We start from the raw sequence: 27801 nt of genomic DNA on the forward strand, positions 1-27801 counted from the left end.
AAGAAAAAGCAATAGAAGGAGATAATCGAATTGAGTGAGTAACACTAGAATAACCGTGTATGTGGTGATATTTTTGTTAAATGAAAAAAACTATCTTACTAGGACTACGATTGTCTTCATTAACTTCATCAGATTGATGTTTTGTTAGAATAAACTTTATTTTGATCGCTCGGTTTTATAAAATTTGTTTATTATAATTACCCTTACCAATGACCACACAGCCGATTATAATCTTTTCCTTCCATTATTTGAAGAAATTAAATCTATAATAATCCATTTAAATTCTTTTATAATGGATTATAATGGATAATAATCTCCATTATTTTTTCCAAATTTTCTGTAAAATATGCAGCTTTCTCTTCAATACCGGAATAGCCTATTTGATTTCTAAATTGTTTTATTTTTACAAAATCTTATCCCTCACACTTTAATTCCAACTCTTCTCAATTTTAACACCCAAGTTCAACACGCCCAAATTAATTTGCACCCATCCCCCCGCATTGATACGCACACCTACCACCCCACCCCCTCCCCCTCACATACCCCCTCCCCATTAGTTTTTTTTTTTTTGGGGGGGGGGGGGTGAGTAGGGCGTAAAGGTTTGCAGGAGGGGGAGGTTAAACGTGTGTGGGAGTCTTCACGTATTTTCAAGGTGTTTTCAGTTATTTTTACGGTAAGTGGTGGAAATAAAGGTTAATGACGAGAGAGGGGAGGTTGTGGTAAGTGAAGTAAGAATGGTAGGAGTTAATGTGAAGTGTTCAGGGGGGAAACAAAAAAAGAACAAACAATCTGGATTTCTACTGTAGCCAAACGTAAAACACGGGCGATTTTAAGGTTCGATTTACTTTCAAGGTTTTTTTGCAAAGTTCGTATTTTAATTCGTAATTATTCGTATTATTATTGCAAAGTTCTATTATAATTCATTACAATCCATTATAAGCGATTATATATAGAAGAAAGTGATCTCCATTTTAATTGCTTTATAATCATTAAATAATCCCTTTAATGGATTATTTTCGAGTTTCATGGAGACAGACCATGAAAAATTATGACAATCGATTAATATCTATGGGACCTCATTGCGAGATAGAGTTTCAGAGACTTCGGGCGCTTCCCCCTTCCTCGTGGATTTGAACCTTGCCTACTCAAAAGGGTCCCCCTTTGGTACTATTTTAAGACATCCATTTTAAGCTGACCAAATCTAAATTTTTCTAAGTGCGTCTTTGGCCAATATTTACTAATCAAGATGGGGGAGTGCGCGCCAAAAAAGACGCAATTTTGTTCAATTTTTTTTAAAATTTGCGTGCACAATTTTCCGTCAAAATAGGTCTTAAAGTAATTTGGGAGCGCTGGTAAAATCAATTTGGTCGTCTTAAAAAAATGTAGACAAATTGTAGGAAATGTTTTCCTTTTCTCGAGAAAATCCTAGTTTTTCCCTGATAACAGAAAAAAAACTCTTCAGAGCATGACTACGCAAACTTTGCTCCCCTCAGAGATTTTGACTTCATGGAACAGTTCAAATATAACTTTAAATTGAACAATTCTACTCTATAGTGACTAACAGGTGCAAACAGGTTAGAAAACAGTATAAGGCAATGATAACGACTATTTTGTTCAGGGCGGGCTCAAGAGTTTCTCAAGAGAACGGATTTTAGAAATTTTGTGCCTATTTTGGTAGTGAGAAGGGCGAATGCTTGAAGTAAGGGCATCTGATCCAACCCTACAAAAATTGGCATCTGATACCATTAGCTCGTCGTATCTATAGTCGAAAATCTTCGTGATCATCCGATGATATTATCAATCCGTATTTATATTTGGAATTTTTTTAGTTTTTGTCGTTTCACATTAGTTGCTGTCTCGTAACTGATCGAGGTAATAAATTAAGACCGTCAGAAGGGGATTCACTTTGATAAACCTCCTATGCGAAAACTTTATAATATTTTCATATTTTATCACAGTCAGCCGAACAAAACAAGAAGAAGTTTAAATAGAAATCAGTTGATGTGTCCCAAAAACTGAAAAGTTTTGGAGAAATTTTTGAACTACTGAGAATTTGTTGAGTTTACTACTCGATATAACTGGAGCACTAAAGCTAACTGATTGATAGGTACTGATACGAAAAGTATCCCAAATTTTGAGGGAATTTTCTCAATTTGATCGTCATTTGATTGAACTTTGAAGAACTCTCAAGGTCGAGATAGACACTCAAATTGAGAGAGTGACAACATCCTATGGAGGATAGGATGTGCCAGGTAGCATGGAGATATGGAATGTTCCAGGCGAGAAGGGTGGTGCAAATTGTCTGGTCTGCGATCCAGACGAGGAAAGCGAGTATCCACACCCCCATACAGCCGTAGTACATGTGTGTGAGCATTTGGGGAGGGGGTGATTTGCGAGTGAAGTATGCGATTGTCATGCCAGTGTATTGTGGGAGGGAGATGGCGCAGAGGGCGAAGTGGTTCACTACTGGGTAGGTGTGACACAGACAGGTGCTGATTAGAGCCAGACTGCAGAAAAACACAGCCAGGTGTGATCTAAAATGAGTCATCAACGCCTTATAGACTCTAGGTTCTCATTAATATTCAACAAATATTATAATAATTAAAGGTTATAACAAATAATAAATAATTCATTTGGGAAACCCTTGTTTAAAATCCTCTTGGTATCTATATGTAAATAGCTCTGCGAGATAGCATAACGTCATATTAATAACAAGAAGAGCTATAGGGCGGCGTGCAACAGTGCCGAAACTGCAAATGTGTTCAACAGTGCCAAAAATTGATATCATTTTGATAATATTAAGTTATGTTTGATAATCGTCGGCCGTTTTTTGTAAATATTGTTTTATTTTACGGCGAAACCGAGAAGAAAATCTAACAAACAATATGAGCTAGATGTTTGTTCAGAAAAACAAACATGAGTCAGCGCTTGTGGAGTTTTTGTTTATATTTCAGGTGGCATCAATTAAAAAGCCAATTTTGTCTTTTCAACATCCGTCCATTTCTATATAGTTAACTTGACAGTGATTTGGGGGGTGCATAAACAAAACAGTCCCGTACAAAACAGTCCAATACAAAATAGTCATGTAATGAAGGGAAAAAACAGTCCTAATACAAAACAATCCGGTTTAAGTTCGCCAGTGGTAACCGGCTCTAAATTTCGTATTAAGTCCTACCATCTGTAGGCAAGCTCGCAACACGTTGGCTCGACTGCGGTTGTCTTTATTTTGTTCTTTATGTTTGTTAAACAAAGGACCATTCTCGGCCTATCGGCTTGTTAAAACAATTATTACTTGAGACTGTTTTTCGGACTGTTTTATATCGGAATGTTTTGTATGGGACTGTTTTGTACAGACACGTGATTTGGGAAGTGTAAAAACAGGATTCAAAAAATTTTCAGCACTGTTAAACAAGATTTTGATATTCAGCAGTTGTACTTCTGCACTGCTGTACTGTCCCTACTATACTATTCATTGTATTACATATTAGCTGTTTAGTCATTTGTGGCCGAATACCTAGGTTAATACATCAAGTTACGCAGCTTAATTTTGGTTTCCTAATGAAAAATTTGAGATAATTCGATATCTAAATTTCGAAGTTTTCTGCAAGCTGATTGTTACAAAATTCGACTATCTTAATCTACATTACAATTACCTTCATTCTTTAGAAAAGAGTTAATTACTAAGTTGAACCGATTTGAAATCAAGAAATTTTTTTTTCAAAAAAAAAACATTTTTTGTTTCGAAAACAATAATCTCGTTTAAGTTTCGCAAAAAGCGAATAATGTTGCAATATTATTTATTATTTTCATCAATTTTTGTTGTCCTCTTTACATCACAACTTACTAATTGATCCACTGCTGATTTAAAAATTTTTTTGCAAAATTGACACCAAGATTTTGATCCAAAAATTACCATTTTTGTCATTTTTAGTCAATCAAAAATTACGTTAAAACCGTTCCCGATAAAAGTGAGTGAAAGCGAGCTTCTTGTGTAGCCCAACAAAATTTCAGAAGAATATAATCGCCTCAGTTGTGTATAACTAAATTTAATTTCGTTTGCTAACCGAAAACTGTCAAATTTTTTTATACTTCACCAACTTTTATATTTAAAAACCATCTTTGGACGTTTTGCGCTATGTTTCTGAGATTAAACCTTCTTAAACTTTGCCCTCCTAAATAAGATAATCACTTTGATTTACTTTTGTCAGCAATTGAACCAATAGTTATGGCATAACTTTTGATTGAATAAAAGACCTCAAAAATGCTCGTTTATGAGGTTAATTTTTGGGCAGAATTTTGCAATTTAAATTATACTACTTCTGCTGAAATTCTATTTTTGTTTGAATCATTTTTTGTCTCAAGTCAACTCAGTTTGGAAAAAATGCTGTTTAAATTCAATTATTTTTTCATATTGTCCGGATATCTTAAATCAGCGCTGTATGCTTTAGAAAGTTGTTTTCTTCCAGTGGCTTAACTGGCAGCAAGTTTAATGAATTAAAAAAAAAAGATTTGAGAAAAAAAATCAAAAAATTTACTAGTTTTTTCTCTTGGAATTTGATTCAAGTTTTCACAAAAATGACCATGTTCGGAGCAATCTTTGCTGCTGGTACACTAACTGGCTGCTCTTATTACCTTTTGACTTTTGCGTTGTCGGGCAAAATTGCAATAGGGAAATACCACGCTTGTCCGAGAGCTAGAAGCCACAGAATGAACAATTCATCGGCCAATTGACCGATCGTCCTAGAACACATCTGAACATTTAGCACTGCAAATGAACAAAACGTGAACTACTTGAACGACAATAAAATGGCAAATACTTACGACAAGGTCATGTGAAACCAAATGGATCCAAAGCCAACTAAAACAGAACATTCTAATCTGTCAAAATGGAGTTCCTTTTAGGTCATTTAGATTGGCATTGCTTTTGTGTATCGAAATTGCCGTTACAATTGGCGTCTTACGTCAAAACGAGCAAATTTAGGTCGTTTAACATCGTTCACATTTGTCGAGACAAAAAATATTACCAAAATTTAAGCATTAACTTAACCGTACGAATGTGATGAAAAAATATTTCGATTAAATTGAAATTGAACTTTTTCAATGTAGATGTAGACAAATATTTGAGATACTCATGATAGTAATTAAATTTATATAGTTAATTTTTTTGACATGTTTTTTAGTGCTAAAAAGAGTGAGAAATTGATTCACGACGTTGAAATGAGCCATTTTAAGCTAACAGACTTCGAGCAGATTCGTTAACCAACAAGAACATTGCCAACAGTTTGGCATTAACTACAAAACGGGACCCGAAGCTAGATCTACTAACCACAGATGACGAAGTAGGCGAGGATCCTCACTCGGAGGTCGAACTGTCTCGCGAACAGCTCATAACTTCCCACGTGCAGAGCTCCCGCAAGGCATATCGGAATGCTAGATATCTACACATGAACAAACTGATATTAGAAATGAACATTTAATGAACATTTGCTCGAGAAGCCCGTGTTGAGGTGGTCGCCCTAGATATTGACTGTATGTATTGATGAATTATCCGCTTTTTCATGTCAATTGTCAGACGAATAAGGACAGATGACCGATACATGAGTTAAGTAATCAAGCAATTTCAACTCTTTTTTAAAATTTATATAATTTTTCTCAGCACTAAAATGCCGACAAAGAAAAATTTTTATGCGAGATTTATTGTAACTTTTTTGTTCATCTGAACGCAAAATGTATCCACAAGTTATTCATAGATATTAATTCAAATTAATTGAAAGGTTCCAGTGGCATGTGGATTATAACCCATCGAAATAAATCATCATCGCAATTAAGTATACGTCTTAATTTGGTCGATGAAAAACTTTAGAAAAGTATATTTCAATTCGAACAATTTTTGAAAAGTCTGTCAGGTCTAATTGGTTCAGATACTAAAAAATTGTTTTCCGTAACATTTCACATTAGCCAATGATTAGGCAAACATTCGCGTAAATTTGGCGCAGAAACAACTGAGCCACAGACAATTCAGCCAATTTCAAAATCAGACAATTCAGTTGAAAAAAAATCAGAGAACTAAGATTAATTGGCTACATTATATAGAAAAGAACAGTTCATAAGAAAAATTTTAGTTTTGTGAGAATATTTTCAAGACTTAAAAAAAGAAATATGAGACAACAAAGAACAAACCTCAAAGATAATTCGCTATGCATATAGTTTTTTAGGAAATGTGCACAATAATTATACAATGTTTTAGATACTTTTGTACATGGTCTCGATTATTAACTTTCTCGTTGGCGATTGATTCTTTGGGTTCTGAAACTTTGATAATATCACGGGCTATCAGTCTCTCTTTATTGATTTTGGCAGTTTTTGCTCGTCTCTAAAATGTGTGATAAGTGTGGGCAGGGATAAGTGTTTTGTCGATACGGAATAAAAAAACTTGTTTGCAAACCTCGGATCCTAATTTTAGAGAGAAACAGCGTAATTTTCCTTGAATTAAAAAAAAAACAGGCGTTGAATTGAAAAGTTACCATCTAAAAAATCAATTACTTGGATACCATAAAAAATGTAGTCTGAAGTTTAAAACAGAAACTCAACCACATATTCGTCGATAATAAAATTGAATTGTAGAAATTTCATTTCGTGTTCAATTAGCCGCGGAATTGAAAAACTATAGTGAACTTAATTATAAATTTTGCGGTTCAGTTGACAGTCCTATTAAGAAACTCGAGGCTTTTTTTCAATTTTGCAGTTTCTAAAATCTGGAAAAAAAAGTGTCACATTATAGTGTAGTTTGGCTCTTGGCATATAGCGAAAAAATTGGCAGCAGTCATTCATTGATCCACTAAATAAAAAAGATAACTGTACTTTATAAAAAAATACTTAAAATTAAAGTTTTATAATTTAGAGTAGAATTTCATGCTGAATTTATCAAATTTGCGTCAGCCACCAACCAAATTAAAGGTAGCCGGTTACTTTACTTATAACAAAAAATCATAAGTTTTGAATTCAAGCCTTAAATAACGCATATTTTGTAGTTTCAAGAAAGAAAAAAGAAAGAACATTTGCACTTCGAAAAAGTTTTTCTGCTTAAATTTGTTTTGATTTTATAAAAAATTGTTTATTCTCAAGAAGGCGCCTAAAGTTTCAAATTTTTTAAATTGAATAAAACTTTTCACGGCCTATCAATTTTCACGGCGGATTATGAATCTATAATGATCCTGCGCGCTCGCTTTATTTGCTGAAATAAGAAATTGAGAAAATTTTTTGAAACTTTGTCAAGATTGTTCAAATTAGGATTGAAAAGGATTCAATAGGGATTATATGGTATATAAATCGACTCATTCAAATCATCACTTGTGATACTTTATTTTTTCCGGAAATTAACAAAAGAGAGAAATCAGTTTGTCCTATTAATCATTCAAACTCAAATTGAACAAAACTTCCAGATGCTGCGCTACAAGCAAAAAAACCTTCTGTTTATTTTTGCTAAAACTATATATGGCAAACTGTGTCGTTTTTTGTATGGCGTCAATAATTGTAAATTTTCAGGCAAAAGATCAGACAAATAAAAAAAAGTGATTATCAAAAGGTTCTAATTTTCAAAAACTGATATTTCTTATAGTTTTTTTAATGAAATGTGTCATTTAAATTCTAATTGAGACTTTTTGGGAAAAGTAAGTTTTGTGGAACCTGATCTAAACTACATTTTATGATTGGATAAATTAGATATTTTACCATTGTAAAGTATTTAATATTAACCAATCATGATCCATTTAACTAACAACCCACTTATTTGTAAGTGCTGAAATTACTTGTAATTTCAGCACCAGAGATTTGAATTTAACTTAGAAATTAGTTGACTCTCCAAGCGAACTTCAGCAGCCGCAATAAACCAGTATACCCTAGATCTATTGAGCCTAGCAGAGACTAGTTAAACAACCTGAGACTAGATAGTATAAGAGTAAGATTAGGATCGGTATTAGACTAAGAAGTTGCACGAATCTATCCGGCCGAAAATAAGATAGCGTGACGAGCAGACGGTGTACCCTATCCGAAATTACTCTATGAGTTAACCACATCGCTTATAACTCATCTGGTGCGACCATAAGTCTCGAACAAGACCTTAATAGCTTAGAATTAACCAAAAATAGATTAGAATTTAGACAAAACATTTTCAAAATGTTATACGACGATAATTTAATCGAAATGTCTCTACGACTCAATAGATCAGAGCCAATATTCCGAACGATAATAGAACTACCCGGAATTGGAACACATCTGAACATTTAGCACTGCAAATGAACAAAACGTGAACTACTTGAACGACAATAAAATGGCAAATACTTACGACAAGGTCATGTGAAACCAAATGGATCCAAGGCCAACTAAAACAGAACATTCTAATCTGTCAAAATGGAGTTCCTTTTAGGTCATTTAGATTGGCATTGCTTTTGTGTATCGAAATTGCCGTTACAATTGGCGTCTTACGTCAAAACGAGCAAATTTAGGTCGTTTAACATCGTTCACATTTGTCGAGACAAAAAATATTACCAAAATTTAAGCATTAACTTAACCGTACGAATGTGATGAAAAAATATTTCGATTAAATTGAAATTGAACTTTTTCAATGTAGATGTAGACAAATATTTGAGATACTCATGATAGTAATTAAATTTATATAGTTAATTTTTTTGACATGTTTTTTAGTGCTAAAAAGAGTGAGAAATTGATTCACGACGTTGAAATGAGCCATTTTAAGCTAACAGACTTCGAGCAGATTCGTTAACCAACAAGAACATTGCCAACAGTTTGGCATTAACTACAAAACGGGACCCGAAGCTAGATCTACTAACCACAGATGACGAAGTAGGCGAGGATCCTCACTCGGAGGTCGAACTGTCTCGCGAACAGCTCATAACTTCCCACGTGCAGAGCTCCCGCAAGGCATATCGGAATGCTAGATATCTACACATGAACAAACTGATATTAGAAATGAACATTTAATGAACATTTGCTCGAGAAGCCCGTGTTGAGGTGGTCGCCCTAGATATTGACTGTATGTATTGATGAATTATCCGCTTTTTCATGTCAATTGTCAGACGAATAAGGACAGATGACCGATACATGAGTTAAGTAATCAAGCAATTTCAACTCTTTTTTTAAATTTATATAATTTTTCTCAGCACTAAAATGCCGACAAAGAAAAATTTTTATGCGAGATTTATTGTAACTTTTTTGTTCATCTGAACGCAAAATGTATCCACAAGTTATTCATAGATATTAATTCAAATTAATTGAAAGGTTCCAGTGGCATGTGGATTATAACCCATCGAAATAAATCATCATCGCAATTAAGTATACGTCTTAATTTGGTCGATGAAAAACTTTAGAAAAGTATATTTCAATTCGAACAATTTTTGAAAAGTCTGTCAGGTCTAATTGGTTCAGATACTAAAAAATTGTTTTCCGTAACATTTCACATTAGCCAATGATTAGGCAAACATTCGCGTAAATTTGGCGCAGAAACAACTGAGCCACAGACAATTCAGCCAATTTCAAAATCAGACAATTCAGTTGAAAAAAAATCAGAGAACTAAGATTAATTGGCTAAATTATATAGAAAAGAACAGTTCATAAGAAAAATTTTAGTTTTGTGAGAATATTTTCAAGACTTAAAAAAAGAAATATGGGACAAAAAAGAACAAACCTCAAAGATAATTCGCTATGCATATAGTTTTTTAGGAAATGTGCACAATAATTATACAATGTTTTAGATACTTTTGTACATGGTCTCGATTATTAACTTTCTCGTTGGCGATTGATTCTTTGGGTTCTGAAACTTTGATAATATCACGGGCTATCAGTCTCTCTTTATTGATTTTGCCAGTTTTTGCTCGTCTCTAAAATGTGTGATAAGTGTGGGCAGGGATAAGTGTTTTGTCGATACGGAATAAAAAAACTTGTTTGCAAACCTCGGATCCTAATTTTAGAGAGAAACAGCGTAATTTTCCTTGAATTAAAAAAAAAAAACAGGCGTTGAATTGAAAAGTTACCATCTAAAAAATCAATTACTTGGATACCATAAAAAATGTAGTCTGAAGTTTGAAACAGAAACTCAACCACATATTCGTCGATAATAAAATTGAATTGTAGAAATTTCATTTCGTGTTCAATTAGCCGCGGAATTGAAAAACTATAGTGAACTTAATTATAAATTTTGCGGTTCAGTTGACAGTCCTATTAAGAAACTCGAGGCCTTTTTTTCAATTTTGCAGTTTCTAAAATCTGGAAAAAAAAGTGTCACATTATAGTGTAGTTTGGCTCTTGGCATATAGCGAAAAAATTGGCAGCAGTCATTCATTGATCCACTAAATAAAAAAGATAACTGTACTTTATAAAAAAATACTTAAAATTAAAGTTTTATAATTTAGAGTAGAATTTCATGCTGAATTTATCAAATTTGCGTCAGCCACCAACCAAATTAAAGGTAGCCGGTTACTTTACTTATAACAAAAAATCATAAGTTTTGAATTCAAGCCTTAAATAACGCATATTTTGTAGTTTCAAGAAAGAAAAAAGAAAGAACATTTGCACTTCGAAAAAGTTTTTCTGCTTAAATTTGTTTTGATTTTATAAAAAATTGTTTATTCTCAAGAAGGCGCCTAAAGTTTCAAATTTTTTAAATTGAATAAAACTTTTCACGGCCTATCAATTTTCACGGCGGATTATGAATCTATAATGATCCTGCGCGCTCGCTTTATTTGCTGAAATAAGAAATTGAGAAAATTTTTTGAAACTTTGTCAAGATTGTTCAAATTAGGATTGAAAAGGATTCAATAGGGATTATATGGTATATAAATCGACTCATTCAAATCATCACTTGTGATACTTTATTTTTTCCGGAAATTAACAAAAGAGAGAAATCAGTTTGTCCTATTAATCATTCAAACTCAAATTGAACAAAACTTCCAGATGCTGCGCTACAAGCAAAAAAACCTTCTGTTTATTTTTGCTAAAACTATATATGGCAAACTGTGTCGTTTTTTGTATGGCGTCAATAATTGTAAATTTTCAGGCAAAAGATCAGACAAATAAAAAAAAGTGATTATCAAAAGGTTCTAATTTTCAAAAACTGATATTTCTTATAGTTTTTTTAATGAAATGTGTCATTTAAATTCTAATTGAGACTTTTTGGGAAAAGTAAGTTTTGTGGAACCTGATCTAAACTACATTTTATGATTGGATAAATTAGATATTTTACCATTGTAAAGTATTTAATATTAACCAATCATGATCCATTTAACTAACAACCCACTTATTTGTAAGTGCTGAAATTACTTGTAATTTCAGCACCAGAGATTTGAATTTAACTTAGAAATTAGTTGACTCTCCAAGCGAACTTCAGCAGCCGCAATAAACCAGTATACCCTAGATCTATTGAGCCTAGCAGAGACTAGTTAAACAACCTGAGACTAGATAGTATAAGAGTAAGATTAGGATCGGTATTAGACTAAGAAGTTGCACGAATCTATCCGGCCGAAAATAAGATAGCGTGACGAGCAGACGGTGTACCCTATCCGAAATTACTCTATGAGTTAACCACATCGCTTATAACTCATCTGGTGCGACCATAAGTCTCGAACAAGACCTTAATAGCTTAGAATTAACCAAAAATAGATTAGAATTTAGACAAAACATTTTCAAAATGTTATACGACGATAATTTAATCGAAATGTCTCTACGACTCAATAGATCAGAGCCAATATTCCGAACGATAATAGAACTACCCGGAATTGGAAGAATACCTCGAACCAGAGACGAATTACGACAAAGTAGAAACTTACCAAATAGTTATATGATAGTACGGCAAAAGCCAACACAAGCTTTTATATTTAGAATTTTATTAGCAATGAATTTAGATTTTCATTTGCAAACATAAAATCTTGAAGCCAATCTTCATGAACATTACAGGCGCTAAACAAAATATTAATATACAATAACGATTGATAAAAATATCTCAGATCGTTTTCCTAAAATTCTGCAGTATTATATAAAACATGTTTGGAAAATATTTATTAAAAATCAAAATAAAAATTAGTAGCATGACAATAAACTGTTAGTAATCATAAAATCATCAGTTGTCTCAGCTTCATCACCTAAAACATAACAGCAATCATAAGCTCACTAATATCATTCAAACACTAAATCTTTTCTTAAACAAATTTAAACCATTTTAAACTTAAATTCACTTAATTTTAAAAAATCTGATCATCAAGGCTTATCCTTGGATCTTAATTCACTTTCTATTTATTTAAATTTTAAAACTTGATCATCAAGGCCTCTCCTTGGATCAAAAAGAACAATTTTGTTCTCCCCCACCAATTTAGCCAGTGTCTAACGACCTCAAACGTCGATTCACTATCCAACCCTTTCTCAAAACCCAAAACTAATAGAAATTTTTCAACAAAACTAACCATTCAAATTAGGATAAACAGTGAAGATCTTCGGTTATTCATCCTTCACTTGAACCCTCCTCTTACCAGACCCAGGATAAATCATAGACTTAGTAAGTTTAAAATAGTATCTAACGAACTACTCGCGTTCTAATTATACCTGAACCTTGTGGATCAATTTACTATTCTCCAACCCTTGAACACAATCACAACCCTTAAGTAAGATTAAGTAAGTTAACACCTTAGCTTATACTAACCACGAGAAAGTATAAAATCATTCTTTGGAATCGATATACTTTTCTCTCCAACCCTGAACAAATAGACTCAGGTTAAGCTAACCAAAAAATCGTAAGGACTAACAATTTAAGAAAATAGAAATCATCTAACAACTTTTTGCATCCGTCATCCTAAACCTTATGTCATTTAAAAATCTAGGAAACAAACAAACAATCGTTTTGCACAACTGTGAAATAGATAACAAAAAATACGACCTTGTAATCACACCTCACACACAAACAGTTGGATATATTAGAACAAAACGACAATCACTAAAAAGAAAAATAATAACTAAACAAAGACAAATAACACGAAAAAGATTTTCCAAAAATAGAAACGCATTCTCAGAATCAGAAGTCAGCAATTTAGACGAACTTTATAAATTAAAAGAATCTATAGATAAAAATTGCCCCATTCACGATCAATTATATTTTTCCGACTCAGAAGCAACTTCGAATTCATCAAAAAGAGGAAAAAGAAGAATAAAAAAGCAATATAAACACAAACCAGGACATTTATATAATTGGAATCAACCAATTAGACACATCGATAATTACCTATTAACAGTCATTAAACGAAAAAATGAGCCAAACACACACTCCAAGTGAAGATAGTCCAGATGATGACGATATCTTCCCCTTCCTCGTAGATGCACCCACTGATAGAGGACAGCATATACTTTGCAAGAATTTACTACTAAATTTATTTGAACCCGGAATTAGCCCATGTAAAGCAGAGTTCCCAGATGTAAAAATCAAAAGACAAATTATTGATCACTATCTGAAAGATATATGTAATTTGACACAACACTACGGAATCTACACCATAGAATTTACCTCACCAAACCCGAATCACCGCAAATATGTAATTCAAACAGACGACCTTGATTTAGAATTTTCAAAAGTATTCTCAGAATACATAAAAAGCATACAATATCATAACTCACAAAGAGCAAACTCCATATTCACTAATGAAGTTTTTGCCATAATATATAGTTATATCTCAATATTAGAGAACGAAATTCCAATCCCAAGTGTCTCACCGACAGAGACATCCAAACATATAAAGGTACGACATGAAATCACACTAATTTCAACTTTTCTACATATAATTAAAGAAAATTTTACTAAAGATGATGTTTCACAACATACAAAACATGACTTACAAAAAATTTTGGCATGGTTTATAATAGATTATTTTACACATAATATAGATTTAATTTCACAAGCAAGAAAAAATTTCAGACCTCAAAATTCAAACGATGATACCGCCATCACAGAACAGTCAGACTACGTTTGGGACCCCGAATGGTCTCATTATGCATTTATAAATATCCCACAATCAATTGCAAGTCAAGCAATAAGTACAATATCTTATACCAGAGATTATGTAAGAGTAGTACCATTAACAATTGATGCAACACCATTAAACTACAATACATTTTTACCCGATACGCGAAATAACAACTTAAACTCGACCGTCATACACAATGAAAACCTTAATGGAACTAGGAACCTCACTCAACAAGATATTCAGACACCATCACACTTCATAAATGAAGAAATTGTCCAAACAACAACAACTACACAACAAAGTATTTCACCAATACGTCCAAATTTAACAACACCAAGAAATACAAACACTTCACTAGCACAGGTAACATTACAGTCAACCGTTAAACCTTCGGTTGCTCCAAAATATTCACAAATGGATTATCAAACATATAGACCCATGACAATACCGTCAAAAACACGCAGAACGTTCACAAGAAACACTTTTGCGGAACACAATTATAATTACGCACATTCATCAAAAACAAACTATCCCCCCCCCCCGAAAAAATAATAAAAATCAGATAAGATCTCGATATTGGGATAACCCAATGGCAACAACCAATTCAGTAAATTTTCAAACTAATTCACATCCTCCACAGGATCGTAGTGAAAATTACCCATTCTTTCAACAGAATAAAAATAAAAAACAAGCACCTCATCAAACGGATTACCTATCCTCTGATGATGATTATTTACAACCAGATATATTTGCACCATACACTCAAGAATATCGTGGACAAGGAGTACAAAAACCGTATACATATCATAGAATTTTTTCTCCACACCCAACAGATACACAAAATCAACAACCAATGCAAATGCAAAACCCAATTAATGCACAATCTTTTCAACCAATTCAGCCACAAAACCGAATGATTACACACTCGTATCAACCAACACAAATGCAAAATGAAATACCACTTCCATATTACCTTCAACAACACGAAATAACAAAAAATCAACTTTCGAATTTTTCACAAATGCCAAATGCAGCAGAATCATTACAAATGGCAATGAATCCATACCTTATGGGTGGATAATCAATAACATCAAACAAACCATTAAAGGTATTCACAGGAACAGACCCTGAATATTCTGTAGAAGATTATTTAAATGCAGTAACAGCAAATTTAATTTTAAATATAGGACCTGAACCAATTAATACGCCACTACATCAAAATTGGATACATCGACGCACAGCGTTGATACAGACAACCTTAGACGGCGCAGCCCAAAAATGGTTTTCAGTATTGCCTATAGAAATAAAATCAAATTGGAAAAGATTTACACAAGAATTTTCAAAAATGTTTGACTCCGAAAGAAACAAACAACAACAAAGAGTTTTATGAAATGAAATTCGCAGATTACCAAATGAAACCATCAAACAATTAGCAGTACGTATCGAAACACTAGTTCGAAAAGCATACTCACTAAATACACACGACTACAAAAACACAAAAATGACAGAAATCTTAATGATGACCTTAACACCTCAATTAAGGAAAATAGCAATAAAAAAGAGAGCATCCCATCCCTCCTCAATTCGAGAGCCCGATTTAGATTTTCGAAAACTAGTAGACAAACTAGAGCAAGCGGAAATCACAATGAAACTTGAAGAAACAGAAAATCTGAAACTACAATATGTTAACCGTATTGAAACAAATACCACAAATATCAACAATATACAGGAATCAGATACAGACCTCGTTGAAAAAATCACTGAAATACTCAATATTTATGAAAAACACCCAAACTTTAAAGGCAAACCATCTTTCAAAAAATGGTGTAATTATTGCCGACGATACGGACATAGCATTTCTGAATGTAGACAAAAACAACAAGATAATCAAAACAAACCTCAAAAATATAAAGAACCGAATAAATCATTCTATCAATACATGAAAAAAGATCAAAATCTACCGAACAAAAATGTATATAGCAACAACAGTTCAGGAAAACCACTTCCGAACAATACCAATTACACGAGAACTCAATCACCATATAACTCAAGTTATAGAGGAAGATCACCAGAACGAAGAAATACACAAAATTCGTCACAAAATCATTACAATAGACCAAATAGTCGAAATAACTACTCCAGATCAAATTCAAATACAACACAATTTGTTTCTAGATCTAATTCCCAATCAAGAAATAATTACTATCCAAACAATCAATCACGAAACTCATCATACAATAGAAATAGAAACTACTCCAATAATCGAAATAGAAGTTATTCAAACAACCGAAACCAGAATTACCCGAACAGTCGATCAAGGAATAACTCATATAATAGATCAAACTATAACCGACCAAACAATAATTATCAAAACAAATCACGAAATAATTCACAAAATCGACATTCAAGTTATAATAATCGTTATAGAAATTATTGCCAATCACCACACAGGAATAATAACCATTATAATAATTCTAACAATCGCCACAGAAGTAGTACACCTAAACATCAAAGAAATATTAATCAAGTACAATCAAACCCAGAAACAACATCAGACCCCCCAGGTATTGATGACACAGGAAATAACGAACTACAACTAAATCAAATAAACTGTGAATCATCAGATTCAGAAAGTGATACAGGAAACACTATTTCCATCAATATGATAGCAGTCGAAAATGACTACGAACCTATTATATATGAACAACCTTTTTCAGCACATATATATGAAAATCAATTAGAATTCCTTCATAATTATTATATTGAACCCATCCATTCTACACAAACGGCACAAGAAACTAACGAAATCAACACTACAAATCAATCCAATGAAAACGACTAAACAAAATGCTTGAATACAAATCACATATATCAAAATATACAAAAAGAACACCCCAAAGAAAAAATTTGGACAATACCATTTCTTTTAGAAAGTCCAAGAAACAAAGAATTTCAACCACCAGATCTTGAAATTGATTTTTTAATTGATTCAGGAGCAGAATCAAACATAATAAACATTCCCACATGGAATGAGATAAAATCAATACACCCAAAACTAACGCCTCTTGAAACCTCCAGTAAACTAGCAACAGCACAAGGATCAACATTAGTAAACTATGGAAAAATTCAATTATTCCTTCTCCCCACAAGAACAATAGAGCAAAATAAAATTTTAAATAAACCATTTAAACAAATATTTCATATCACTGATATTAAACACAATATCATTGGAATACCATTTATCTCTAAATATATACCAACAATAAACATTTTGAATAGTAAAATACTAATCAAAGATAAATACACAAAACCAAAAGACACATCCTTAACATTTTTTCAAAGATTAAATAAACAACCACCATTCTTTTCAAAATTTTATCCGATATATAATCAACAAAGAAAACGCCTGAAACCACTATCAGGAAACATATATAATTTTTCAATAAAACAAGTTCACCAATATGATAAAAAACAAAACAAACAACAACTCTATATGTCAGATTTTGAATTCAAACTTATCCATAAGTTTTTCAAAATCACAATTTCATCCATAAAATATTTGAAAAACTCGAATTCAGATATTTTTTCTCTACATGTATACAACAATACAACCTATCAAGTAACATTACCTTTAGGACTTTTAGGCTATTGCGAAACCAACGCTACGATATCACCAATACATGAAAAAGCATACCGCGTAAATAATATACTCCAATTATTAGATATTTGTCAATCCACAATTCTTAATGAAGAATTATCCATAAATAATATAATAGGTAATGAAAAAAGAAATACAGATTATTTCACAAAAACTCCATATTTCAAACCTACATTCAACATAAGTAACAACACAGAGACTCAACAGAAGTTTTTAACAATGTTTAACTTTCAACATTCACAAATAACACAAGACGAATTTGATAAATTAGCCAAACAACTAATAAAATATTCATCAGTCTATGCAACATCTAAATTTGATGTTGGCAAAATCAGTTCATCACTACACCTTCGGTTAAAACCTGACGCAGTTTTCAAAAAACAAAGAGCAAGTAAAGTACCAATTCATTTACACGATAAAGTGAACAGATTACTCGATATTTTAGAACAATACAATATAATTTCACCGGTAAACAAAGAAGAACAACCAAAAGGTAACACATTTATCAACCCTGTTATCATCCTAGCAAAAGGAGAACCATTAAAAATAGTTCTAGACGCTAGATATCTTAATTCACTAATAGACGAAGCAAAATGCAATTGGCCTATTGAACCAATACAAGTTATTTTAACAAAAATAAACGGAAAATACTTTACAACCGCAGATATGAATAGTGCATATAATCAAATGCCACTAGATGAACAATCGCGACGCTTAACACAATTTGTTATTGGAAATCAGCAATATGAATTCAACCGCCTATTCTATGGAATATCCATAGGACCAGCAGCATTTCCAGCTTTTATGAGCAAAATTTTTCGACCACTAATACTTAAGAAAAACGCAATCACCTACTTAGACGATGTTTTTATGCAATCACAGACAAAAGAAGAAATATTTAATGTTTTAGAACACTATCACAAAATACTTCAGAACGAAAATCTGAAGGCCGCTCCCGACAAGTCACACTTTTTTTTAACACGAGTTAAATTCTTAGGACATAATATAGAAAGAAAAACAATCACTCCATTAAAATCACGCATTGATGCTATTCAAAAGCTCCAACCACCAACAAACAAAAAGAAAATCCAAGAATTCCTTGGAATGTTAAATTTTTTAAGCAAATATGTCTATAAAATGCAATTATACCTAAGACCTTTCTATAATATACTTAGACAACAAAATACTTACACAACACTCTACGAACACTGGATAGCTAAATTCGGACTACCAGAAATTTTAGTTACAGACAACGGTACAGAATTCATAAATAACGAAATCATCACATTATGTCATTTATATAACATCAAACACAAACCACGTACATCTCATGCACCTTGGACAAACGGCTTAGTCGAAGGTATGAACCGTTCACTACAAGAATATCTTAGATGTATCATCAATGGAAATGACACAAAATACACTGAATGGTCAGCAGATGTAAAACTATTTCCCTTAGCATACAATTCACAAATCACGACAACTTTAGGAATGTCACCATATGAAATGGTTTTTAATCAAAAGCCACGCAAACCAATTATGTTTACAGCAAACTCTCATAAAAATGCACAAAGTTATTGTCAACCCAATAAGAACCAATTTGTTACAACTTACCTTTACATACACACGATGAAGATCATTTTCATCACCCACAAATTCTTAAATTAGCCTCCGGTACACACACCGAATGGATTTTAAACAGAGATAAAAAACACAATGAAATTTACCAAAAAGTAACAAAAAAGTTGTTACAAAGACAAAACATAAATGAACAAATAAATTCACGCTTTACACCAGCCTCCGATTTAAAAATTGGAACATTTGTTTTAATACCCAATTTTAACACTGAAAAAGGAATCTCTAAAAAATTACAACCACTTCGAAAAGGACCATACCAAATAATTGCCAAACCCACTGATGTCACATATAAAATTACCGACTCAAACAAAAAAGAAATTGTTCAACACCGAAACAACCTATTACCTTATTACCCAAAAGAATACGCACTACGCGAACTAACTCAATTATATTCTTTCACAGGTTTAAAGGTTATTCAAAATAACCCACATACGGAGAATGAAACAAAGGAACAACATGACATTCATCTCGAGAACCAAAATAAAAAATCAACCACAACAAAAAACAATACAAAAAAGCTAGATCAAAATATACCTCAAGAAGAAAGAAAAAATAGAAAATTGACAGAAAAAATAATACCCCAAGAACAAATCGACAAATCAGAACATAGAGAGTCATCACGACTTAGAAATCAACCACGTAAAAACTATAAAACATTCATCCCACAATCTAAAATATTAAAGAAAGTCGAATTTCAAAAACAGCTTTAATTTTATATTTCATAATCTTTGCACCTCTGAAATATTTCGAACTTTCATTTTTCTGAATAACATGCTGACAAACACTCAACGATTCTAGTTCATAATTAGCCAATAGGATTCATCCAATCCGTCACTATCTCTAACTCTAACACAGATGAACTAGACGAACGATATTAAACTCCAGGCATATCTATAACTATAACTTTGCGACCTCCAGGTCAAAAATAAGCAAACCACTCCAACTTGACAACTAAAATAAATACCACCATAATATCATAACCCTCCCTTATCTAATAACTCAAAGATCAACAATATTTCCCCAACTCCGATCTCAAATACCCCCCAAACAAATATGTTAAATTAGCCTAAAGTAAAAGAACGACCAATTTAATTAGCCTAAAGTATAAAAATCTCAAAAATACCCCAGATCACTTGACAAATAAAAATAAAGACAAAGAAGAGCTCCCGATCACCATAAAATTCGCCCCCAACAATTTTTCACAAAACTCAACCCACTTGTCAAAAAACCAATAAATAATCCGACCACACTTGAAAATTGCCTCAAACAACAAAAAATATTCGATCGAGAAGCCATTTCTTAAATGCTCTTCTCTCGACCAGTCAACTTAATACTCAACATTTTCATAAACTTTTTAACGATATTTAAACTTTTAATCATATTTCTTTTTGATACCTTTGAATCTTTTGTAATAATCTTAATTATTTTTTGCAATATTTTTTTAATTTTCTATTCCATATTTGAACTATACCTCCAGCTTTCAAAAGCTATTGACTATATCCACAGGTACGATTCACAAAACTTATCTAAATGATACGAACCATTTTTAGTAGAACAGATATTTTTTTACTATTTGTAATTTTTATAACATTTCTATCATCCCTCATCTTGACAATATGCAAATGTATAAAGAAAGCAATCATCACATTCGCCCTAGCAACAATCCTCCTAATTCTTTTTCTAGAAGAATACTATAATAAACATAAATTTTTCCACTAAAAGAATAAATAAAAAGCCATCAAAAATTGCTAACCAACAATCACTCAGTCAGTCTTCACCGACATCATCCCAAAATAACCCAACACCATCTTCAAATACCCAAAACCCCCAAACATCCACACGAATTTCTTTTCAAGATAACCCATATACCTTTGAAGAACGACACGCTCGCTTATCTGAACCACTAGAACCAGTTCAACGACAAGCACCTTTAAGCACTAACCGACACACAAGCTTACGAAAGTTTTAAAGAAAAATTTCAATTATTTTCACTAACCTTTCATTTCCTTGCACCACATGAAAGAGATTTGCACTGCTCACACGACATTATGTTACGCACTAAACAAACCCACACATATACATATTATCGCTTCATACAAAATCACTTTGATCTACACACTCCATCAAGACAACCACACCACCGATTTCAATTTATTAACTCTAAGTACACTTCATCATTTTTTCTTAACTTCACATATTGCATCAAAGATACTAACCTTCACGGTATTCTTCGCAATTATGATCCCATAACCCAAATGTATATTTTTTGTCCCATCACAAAGACCTTCAACGCAGAAGAATCCAGACCCTTCCTTATCCCACATGAATTTGTTCAACCTATAGAAATCCCCATATTAGAATTCATCCACAACACTAAATATAACCACAAATTATATAATCTCATCCAAAACACACCTTATGATTTTGCAGTTGGCACTGAAGAACTAAAAACCATTAAAGCACTTCAATTGCTTTGGCCACTGCTTCAAACTAAAAACATCATTCGCATACTAGCAAAGTTACTAACAAATTCCGACATAATCCACGACATCTTCCCCCACGATTTTTTCCCCGACGACTAACAGGTAAGTATAAATTCTCATATTCTTAACTAATAAATTAAAATAAAACACTAACCATTCTTTATCCGTGTTTTATTTAGATTTTTAGTCTTCATCTCACGATCATCTGCAAAATACACAAAAGAAAAATAAAAAATAGAAAACTTCTTCAAATTTTCCAAAACTCTAATAATCTTTTGCATCAGCTAAATTAAATAAAGTTCATACCAATGTAGTAATTTAATTTATAAATTATTTCCCTAAAAGCAGTAATTCTAATAATAATAAAAATTTGTAACTTAATTTTTCCCCAAAACTAGCAGTAAAATTGAAATTCTATGTAGTAAATTGATAAGACGAAAATGCAGTACTAACTTTTTGATATTTCCATTCACTCGCACAAAAATTCTATCCAAACTCGCACAGCTCGCCCACGAAGAATTGTTTAAATAATGAATTTCAGTTTCAAGCTTTCACACTCAACAACTCTAACACACGATAACAAGTTTCAAACTTTCCTTTAACCCGGTTGGAAAGGAATTATATACTAAACAAAACTAACCAACGCAGCTTACTAAACACCACAACACATAGAATAACAGCATGACTGAGAAAAGGAAACCAACGGTACCCAAACCGGATTAACCCAGTTTAAAACTGGATAATTTATTCTTTTGAAGACTATTATAAAGTCTAAGAAAGAAATAACAAAACACAAAAAAGTCGAAAGACAAACCCATACCAAAAACAATTTGATTTTTGAAAAAAGGACACAACCAACGAAACATAAGAAAAACCACAATAAACCCAACATAAAACGTTATCACACAACAGGACCCCTCACAGAAACCGCACGAAATCATACTCCCACTCCTGGCCTAACCCACCAGAGAGGACGTCCGGAGCATGCTCTATAGCCGGCCTAACCCACCGCGCTACATCCACGCTTTGTGACCACACTTCTATTTTTAATAAGAGGTACTCAAGGGTGAGTAACTCTTCAAAATAACCGAACTAAAACAAAAAGCTTTTGTGAAAACAACTAACCAAAATCATAATTAAAACACCAAACTAATAAAAATTTTATAAAATGTAAATTATACCTTGCAGTATATAGATCAGCATACAACACCAAAGACGAACATCCAAAGACAAAATGACCCCACTACACTCGAAAAAGAATGGCCAACCACAATCAATATGCCGCCCACAATCACAACTCAAAGGATTTAGAGTACGACTTGACTTCGCAGAAAAGGACTTCATTGAACTAGAACAATGACCACCTCGATGTTCAAGTATACGTACAGATCCGAGTAACCAGGCATCCCCTCCACGCACAATCTCCACGCCATTCCCAGACAAGGTCAACCCAAAAGAAGTTCTCTACATGGAACAGAAAAACCTGACATAGCCAACCATTCTGAAATCAGATTTGAGTTTGTTGCGAAAACCCAGTCGTTGTCATGAGAAGACACAGCGATTGAATCTGGAACTTCTCTGACAAGAGAACCCAGAAGAATTATGATGTTCGCCAAAAACCAACGTCCATCATCTATCCTTTGAATTGCAGAAAGACTATTCTAAAAAACTCTGTAAAACCCGGATGGGTGGAACCTGATCTAAACTACATTTTATGATTGGATAAATTAGATATTTTACCATTGTAAAGTGTTTAATATTAACCAATCATGATCCATTTAACTAACAACCCACTTATTTGTAAGTGCTGAAATTACTTGTAATTTCAGCACCAGAGAGATTTGAATTTAACTTAGAAATTAGTTGACTCTCCAAGCGAACTTCAGCAGCCGCAATAAACCAGTATACCCTAGATCTATTGAGCCTAGCAGAGACTAGTTAAACAACCTGAGACTAGATAGTATAAGAGTAAGATTAGGATCGGTATTAGACTAAGAAGTTGCACGAATCTATCCGGCCGAAAATAAGATAGCGTGACGAGCAGACGGTGTACCCTATCCGAAATTACTCTATGAGTTAACCACATCGGTTATAACTCATTTGGGGGCCTTAATAGCTTTTTGCTATACTCGCTGGATTTGTTTGCAATACATTGGACAAAAATTTAGCAAAACCGTTTTTCTTGATAATAAGCAAAAAATTTGCTTCAAAAATAGGTACATCACAATTGAAAAAAATTCCCTAACGGTATTTACTGAGCGCCAACTGATTTTTATTTTTGTTACCTATATTTCTATGAAAAAAAAACGAAAGAAAATTGAAAAAACTCGAAATAAAATTTCACTTGTCCGATCTGAGAACTTACGGTGTTGAAGAATTCTGCAACATAGGGCGAATGCACATAGTTCGGCTCACACCAGTCAACCTGGGAGCTCTGGTAGGCGAACGGAGCCAGCAGCCCAGTCCAGTCTCCCAAGTTCGAAGGAGCCATATATGGCCAGTCCAAGTCCACCACGAAAAGTAAGAGCTGCTTAACAAGGCCGCTAAATCAAACTTGGGTTTATTCAAGAAACTATGTGAACAAAACGTAAGCTTGGCGCTAATTAAGGTGGAACGATAGCCTGTTTACTAATCGCTAAACACACAAAAATGACATTCTCTCAGCAGATATGGTGCAATCATGGCTATGGCACAACGAAAGCTCATTTTGAGTTCGTTTAACTGTCCAGTGTATCATTTGGGGGTGCATATACAAAACAGTCCCATACAAAACAGTCCAATACAAATTGATCCGAAAAATCATGTAACGAAGAAAAAACAGTCCGATACGAAACAGTCCAATTTAGGGCCGCCGATTCAAGGACTACCCTCTTTTGACAAGCTCGCAACACCTTGGTGCGACTCCGGCGGTCGCTAATTTGTTGCTTATGTTTGATGATCAAAGGACAATTCTCGGCCTACCGGCTTGTTAGATCATTTTTTACTTGGGACTGTTTTTCGGACTATTTTGTATCGGACTGTTTTTTTGTTCATTTTCATATTTTTTCGGACTGTTTTGTATTGGTCTGTTTTCTATGGGACTGTTTTGTACAGACAAACATTTGGCAACTAAATATAGGTGGAAATAAAAGGAGAGTCACTAAAAAACTATCAAAAAGTACCAACTAGGGATTGGTATGGCTACAAATGTGTAGAGAATAATTAGGCCATATGATTCAGCAAAACTATTATACAATAACAACAGGACTGCTCGTATCAGGGCGAAGCCTTGAATGTTCCGACTGCCTCTTAAGGTCTATGGAGTAGTAATAACATGAATTAAATGTAATAGAATAAATGAAAAATATTTATCATTGTCATACAATTCCTTGCATCAAGTGTATGGAGAAAATGCTGACCATACAATTTCCATATATGGAAATTGTATGACTGGCCTTTTGTTGATCGCGACACAAAAATTTTGCTGAATTAAACTTTTCCAAGTAATTTTGTAATTTTTTTCAACCGCAAATCGAATTTTGTACGCAAACGAGCATTTTCGGAAAAGAAATTTTTGCATGCAAAATTAAATTTTTCGTGTTATAACGTAGTCCTAGATACGATAATATTGGCTTTTTTCTTTTCAATTAACATTTTTTCAAAAACACTGAAAATTTCTATTTCTTTTGTATGGCGTGTTTATGTATGCCTTGATCAATGTCTGATAAACTGAAAATTCAAAAATTTAAAACAATCTTCATTGAAAACTAAAAGTTTGTTCCTTTTGTTGTATCATTTGTGAAAGACAGCTCGCAGACAATTCAGGTCGTTTTCTATGCATTGTAAATGCAAGACCTTCCAGCCTTTGGTGTTTTGAGTAACCAAGGTCTTTGTCACTTGTTTTCGATTGCAAACAGAACCCAAAATTTTTCAGAAAATAAAATTAGGAACAAAAAACAATTTTTTGGTTTATGGAAAAAACACCTAACATACAGTTTCCATTTATGGAAAAATTTTATTTTAGAGATTTCATACAGTTTACTGTGCGCATGAAATTTTTTGAAAAGAAATTTCCCATTTATTAGAATTGTATGATGAGCAATTTTGGTCAACCCGGGCATTCCAACACGCCATGTAAAGTACCAAGTGTTAGATTTCGCTTTAGTAACAAATCAATTATGGCATATAAGCTTCCTTCAATGAATTTGGAACGATTTCTAAGACTGATTAAATCTCCGCTCACGCGTTAATAGGGCAAAATATTTATGGCGCGTTAATGGTCCCAAAAAGGCCGCAATGGCAATCTTTAAACATTTTGAAAAATTTTAATTTCAAGCTTGCCGTAACTTTTAACTTTTTATTCAATCTTACCCATATCTTTACAAAAATGAATTATTTTTTCAAATTTAAGCTCAGGACAAAATTTTTTTTGAATGATTTAAAAATTTTCCGTCAAAAATGGTTGTTAAGAAGTCAAAAAATAAAAAGTCGAAATTTGTCTGAAAAAAAACGGCTCAATTTTTTTGTTCCGACGAAGTGTGTTTTTGTTTGGACCATTTTGACCACCTCAGAGGAGAAAATTAATACTATATTAAAGCCCGCTAAGTCTTCATTTGGACTCTAAAAAATTCGAAAATATTTTTTTACGGTTTTCAGACTAAATTAAACGATTTGAAAGAGACGACATCTAAACTTATTTACAACACAATTTTCACGTTACTTTAGCTATTATTACCACTCAGTTTGTGTTTTCACTTAATTCAATAGCTCTTTCTAGAAAAATTCTCAAAAATTGAACCAAGTCAACATCCTCTCCCCAAAGCAGTTCAGGAGGGAGGGTGCTAACTTGGCAATAAGTTGCAATTTTTAGCCAATCAGAACCGAGCGTTTTACAAACATCGGTTATCAAATCTAATCCAAATTAGATGCTGGGGTGGTGGAAGATGTTTACCTGGTCTATTTGCGGGGTTGTAGGGGGAGGATGTTAAAGGTTAACTTGATCCAACCCAGTTTTTTTGAATAATGATACAAATATAAGAAAAGTTTTAAAATAGTATATAATTTTTTAAATTTTTTTTTTCATTCATTGCAATCATAAGTCTAGTGGGAACATTCTGAGCAAATTGTTTCCATTTATAGTTTTTAACAGAATTCTTAACTTATCATATTTTGTTTGAATAACTTTGTAAGATGATTAAATTCTCACCTTCTGTTCAATAGAGGTTGATGGTACAAATTGTTCAACTGCGAACTCGAAAACAATTGTGACGTGACGCGCTGTTGACTTGCTTTACGCTTTTGGAGCGGAATGATAATGAAAATGTGAGTAATAGAATTGTAATTGCAAACCAAACTCAATCGATCTTATCGTTTATTAATTTTGTTGTGTTAAGCAGATACCATCATGTATACATACAATCAACAAAATTACAAACCCCAGTATAAACAACTTGAGCTATTATAAATAGTTGGTTAGTAATGCATATCAAAAAAATTTGTCACATTGTGAAAAGCAGTTTTTTTTCAAATGAAAGTAGTTTTCAATAAAGTTTTGTAACCGATATTTTATTTGACGTTTTTCGTTAAAACACAAGCCGAAAAACAAAAAACCAGTCCTAAGTTTGTCAGTGATGAAAATGGCTGGAGACAAAAATATGTATTCCAATTTTTCAGTCCCAATAAAAAACACTAGTGCATACTAACCATTAAAAGAAACCTGTTGTAGCTACGCTATTTGTAATATAGTGAAAAAAAAAACAGAAGAACCGGAGAAAAAAAACAGAAGAAAAAAACAGACAAAAAACAAAGGAAGCATTAAACAAAAAAATGAGCGCGTGAATATACATAGTGAAGCATCTGATTGTTGCGAACAACAAAACAATAAAGATAGCCTCTCTTGGTTTATTCATATAGAAACAGTGGCTATTTAAGATACTCAGTTTTTTTTTAATTTAACCATGCATCGCTTTTTTAACCTTCTCGTCAATTTCTTCAAGGATTGAAAATGGTGTAATAAAAGACCTGC

General features: G+C 32.9%; 1 protein-coding gene across 1 annotated transcript; it reads right to left on the reverse strand.

Annotated features, from left to right (window-relative positions):
• Nucleotides 1-1492: 1492 nt before the first annotated feature.
• On the reverse strand, nucleotides 1493-27801 carry LOC134853554 (alkaline ceramidase 1-like). Its single transcript, XM_063869557.1, has 6 exons — nucleotides 26983-27801; nucleotides 24163-24340; nucleotides 8850-8961; nucleotides 8345-8381; nucleotides 4633-4740; nucleotides 1493-2534 (listed from the first exon to the last, which is right to left on the reverse strand). Exons 2-6 carry the CDS (start codon nucleotides 24286-24288, stop codon nucleotides 2093-2095), a joined length of 825 nt encoding a protein of 274 aa, XP_063725627.1. The 5' UTR covers nucleotides 24289-24340; nucleotides 26983-27801; the 3' UTR covers nucleotides 1493-2092.

The sequence above is a fragment of the Symsagittifera roscoffensis genome, chromosome 1 (genome assembly GCF_963678635.1).
Source record: "Symsagittifera roscoffensis chromosome 1, txSymRosc1.1, whole genome shotgun sequence".
NCBI classification, from domain to species: domain Eukaryota; kingdom Metazoa; phylum Xenacoelomorpha; order Acoela; family Convolutidae; genus Symsagittifera; species Symsagittifera roscoffensis.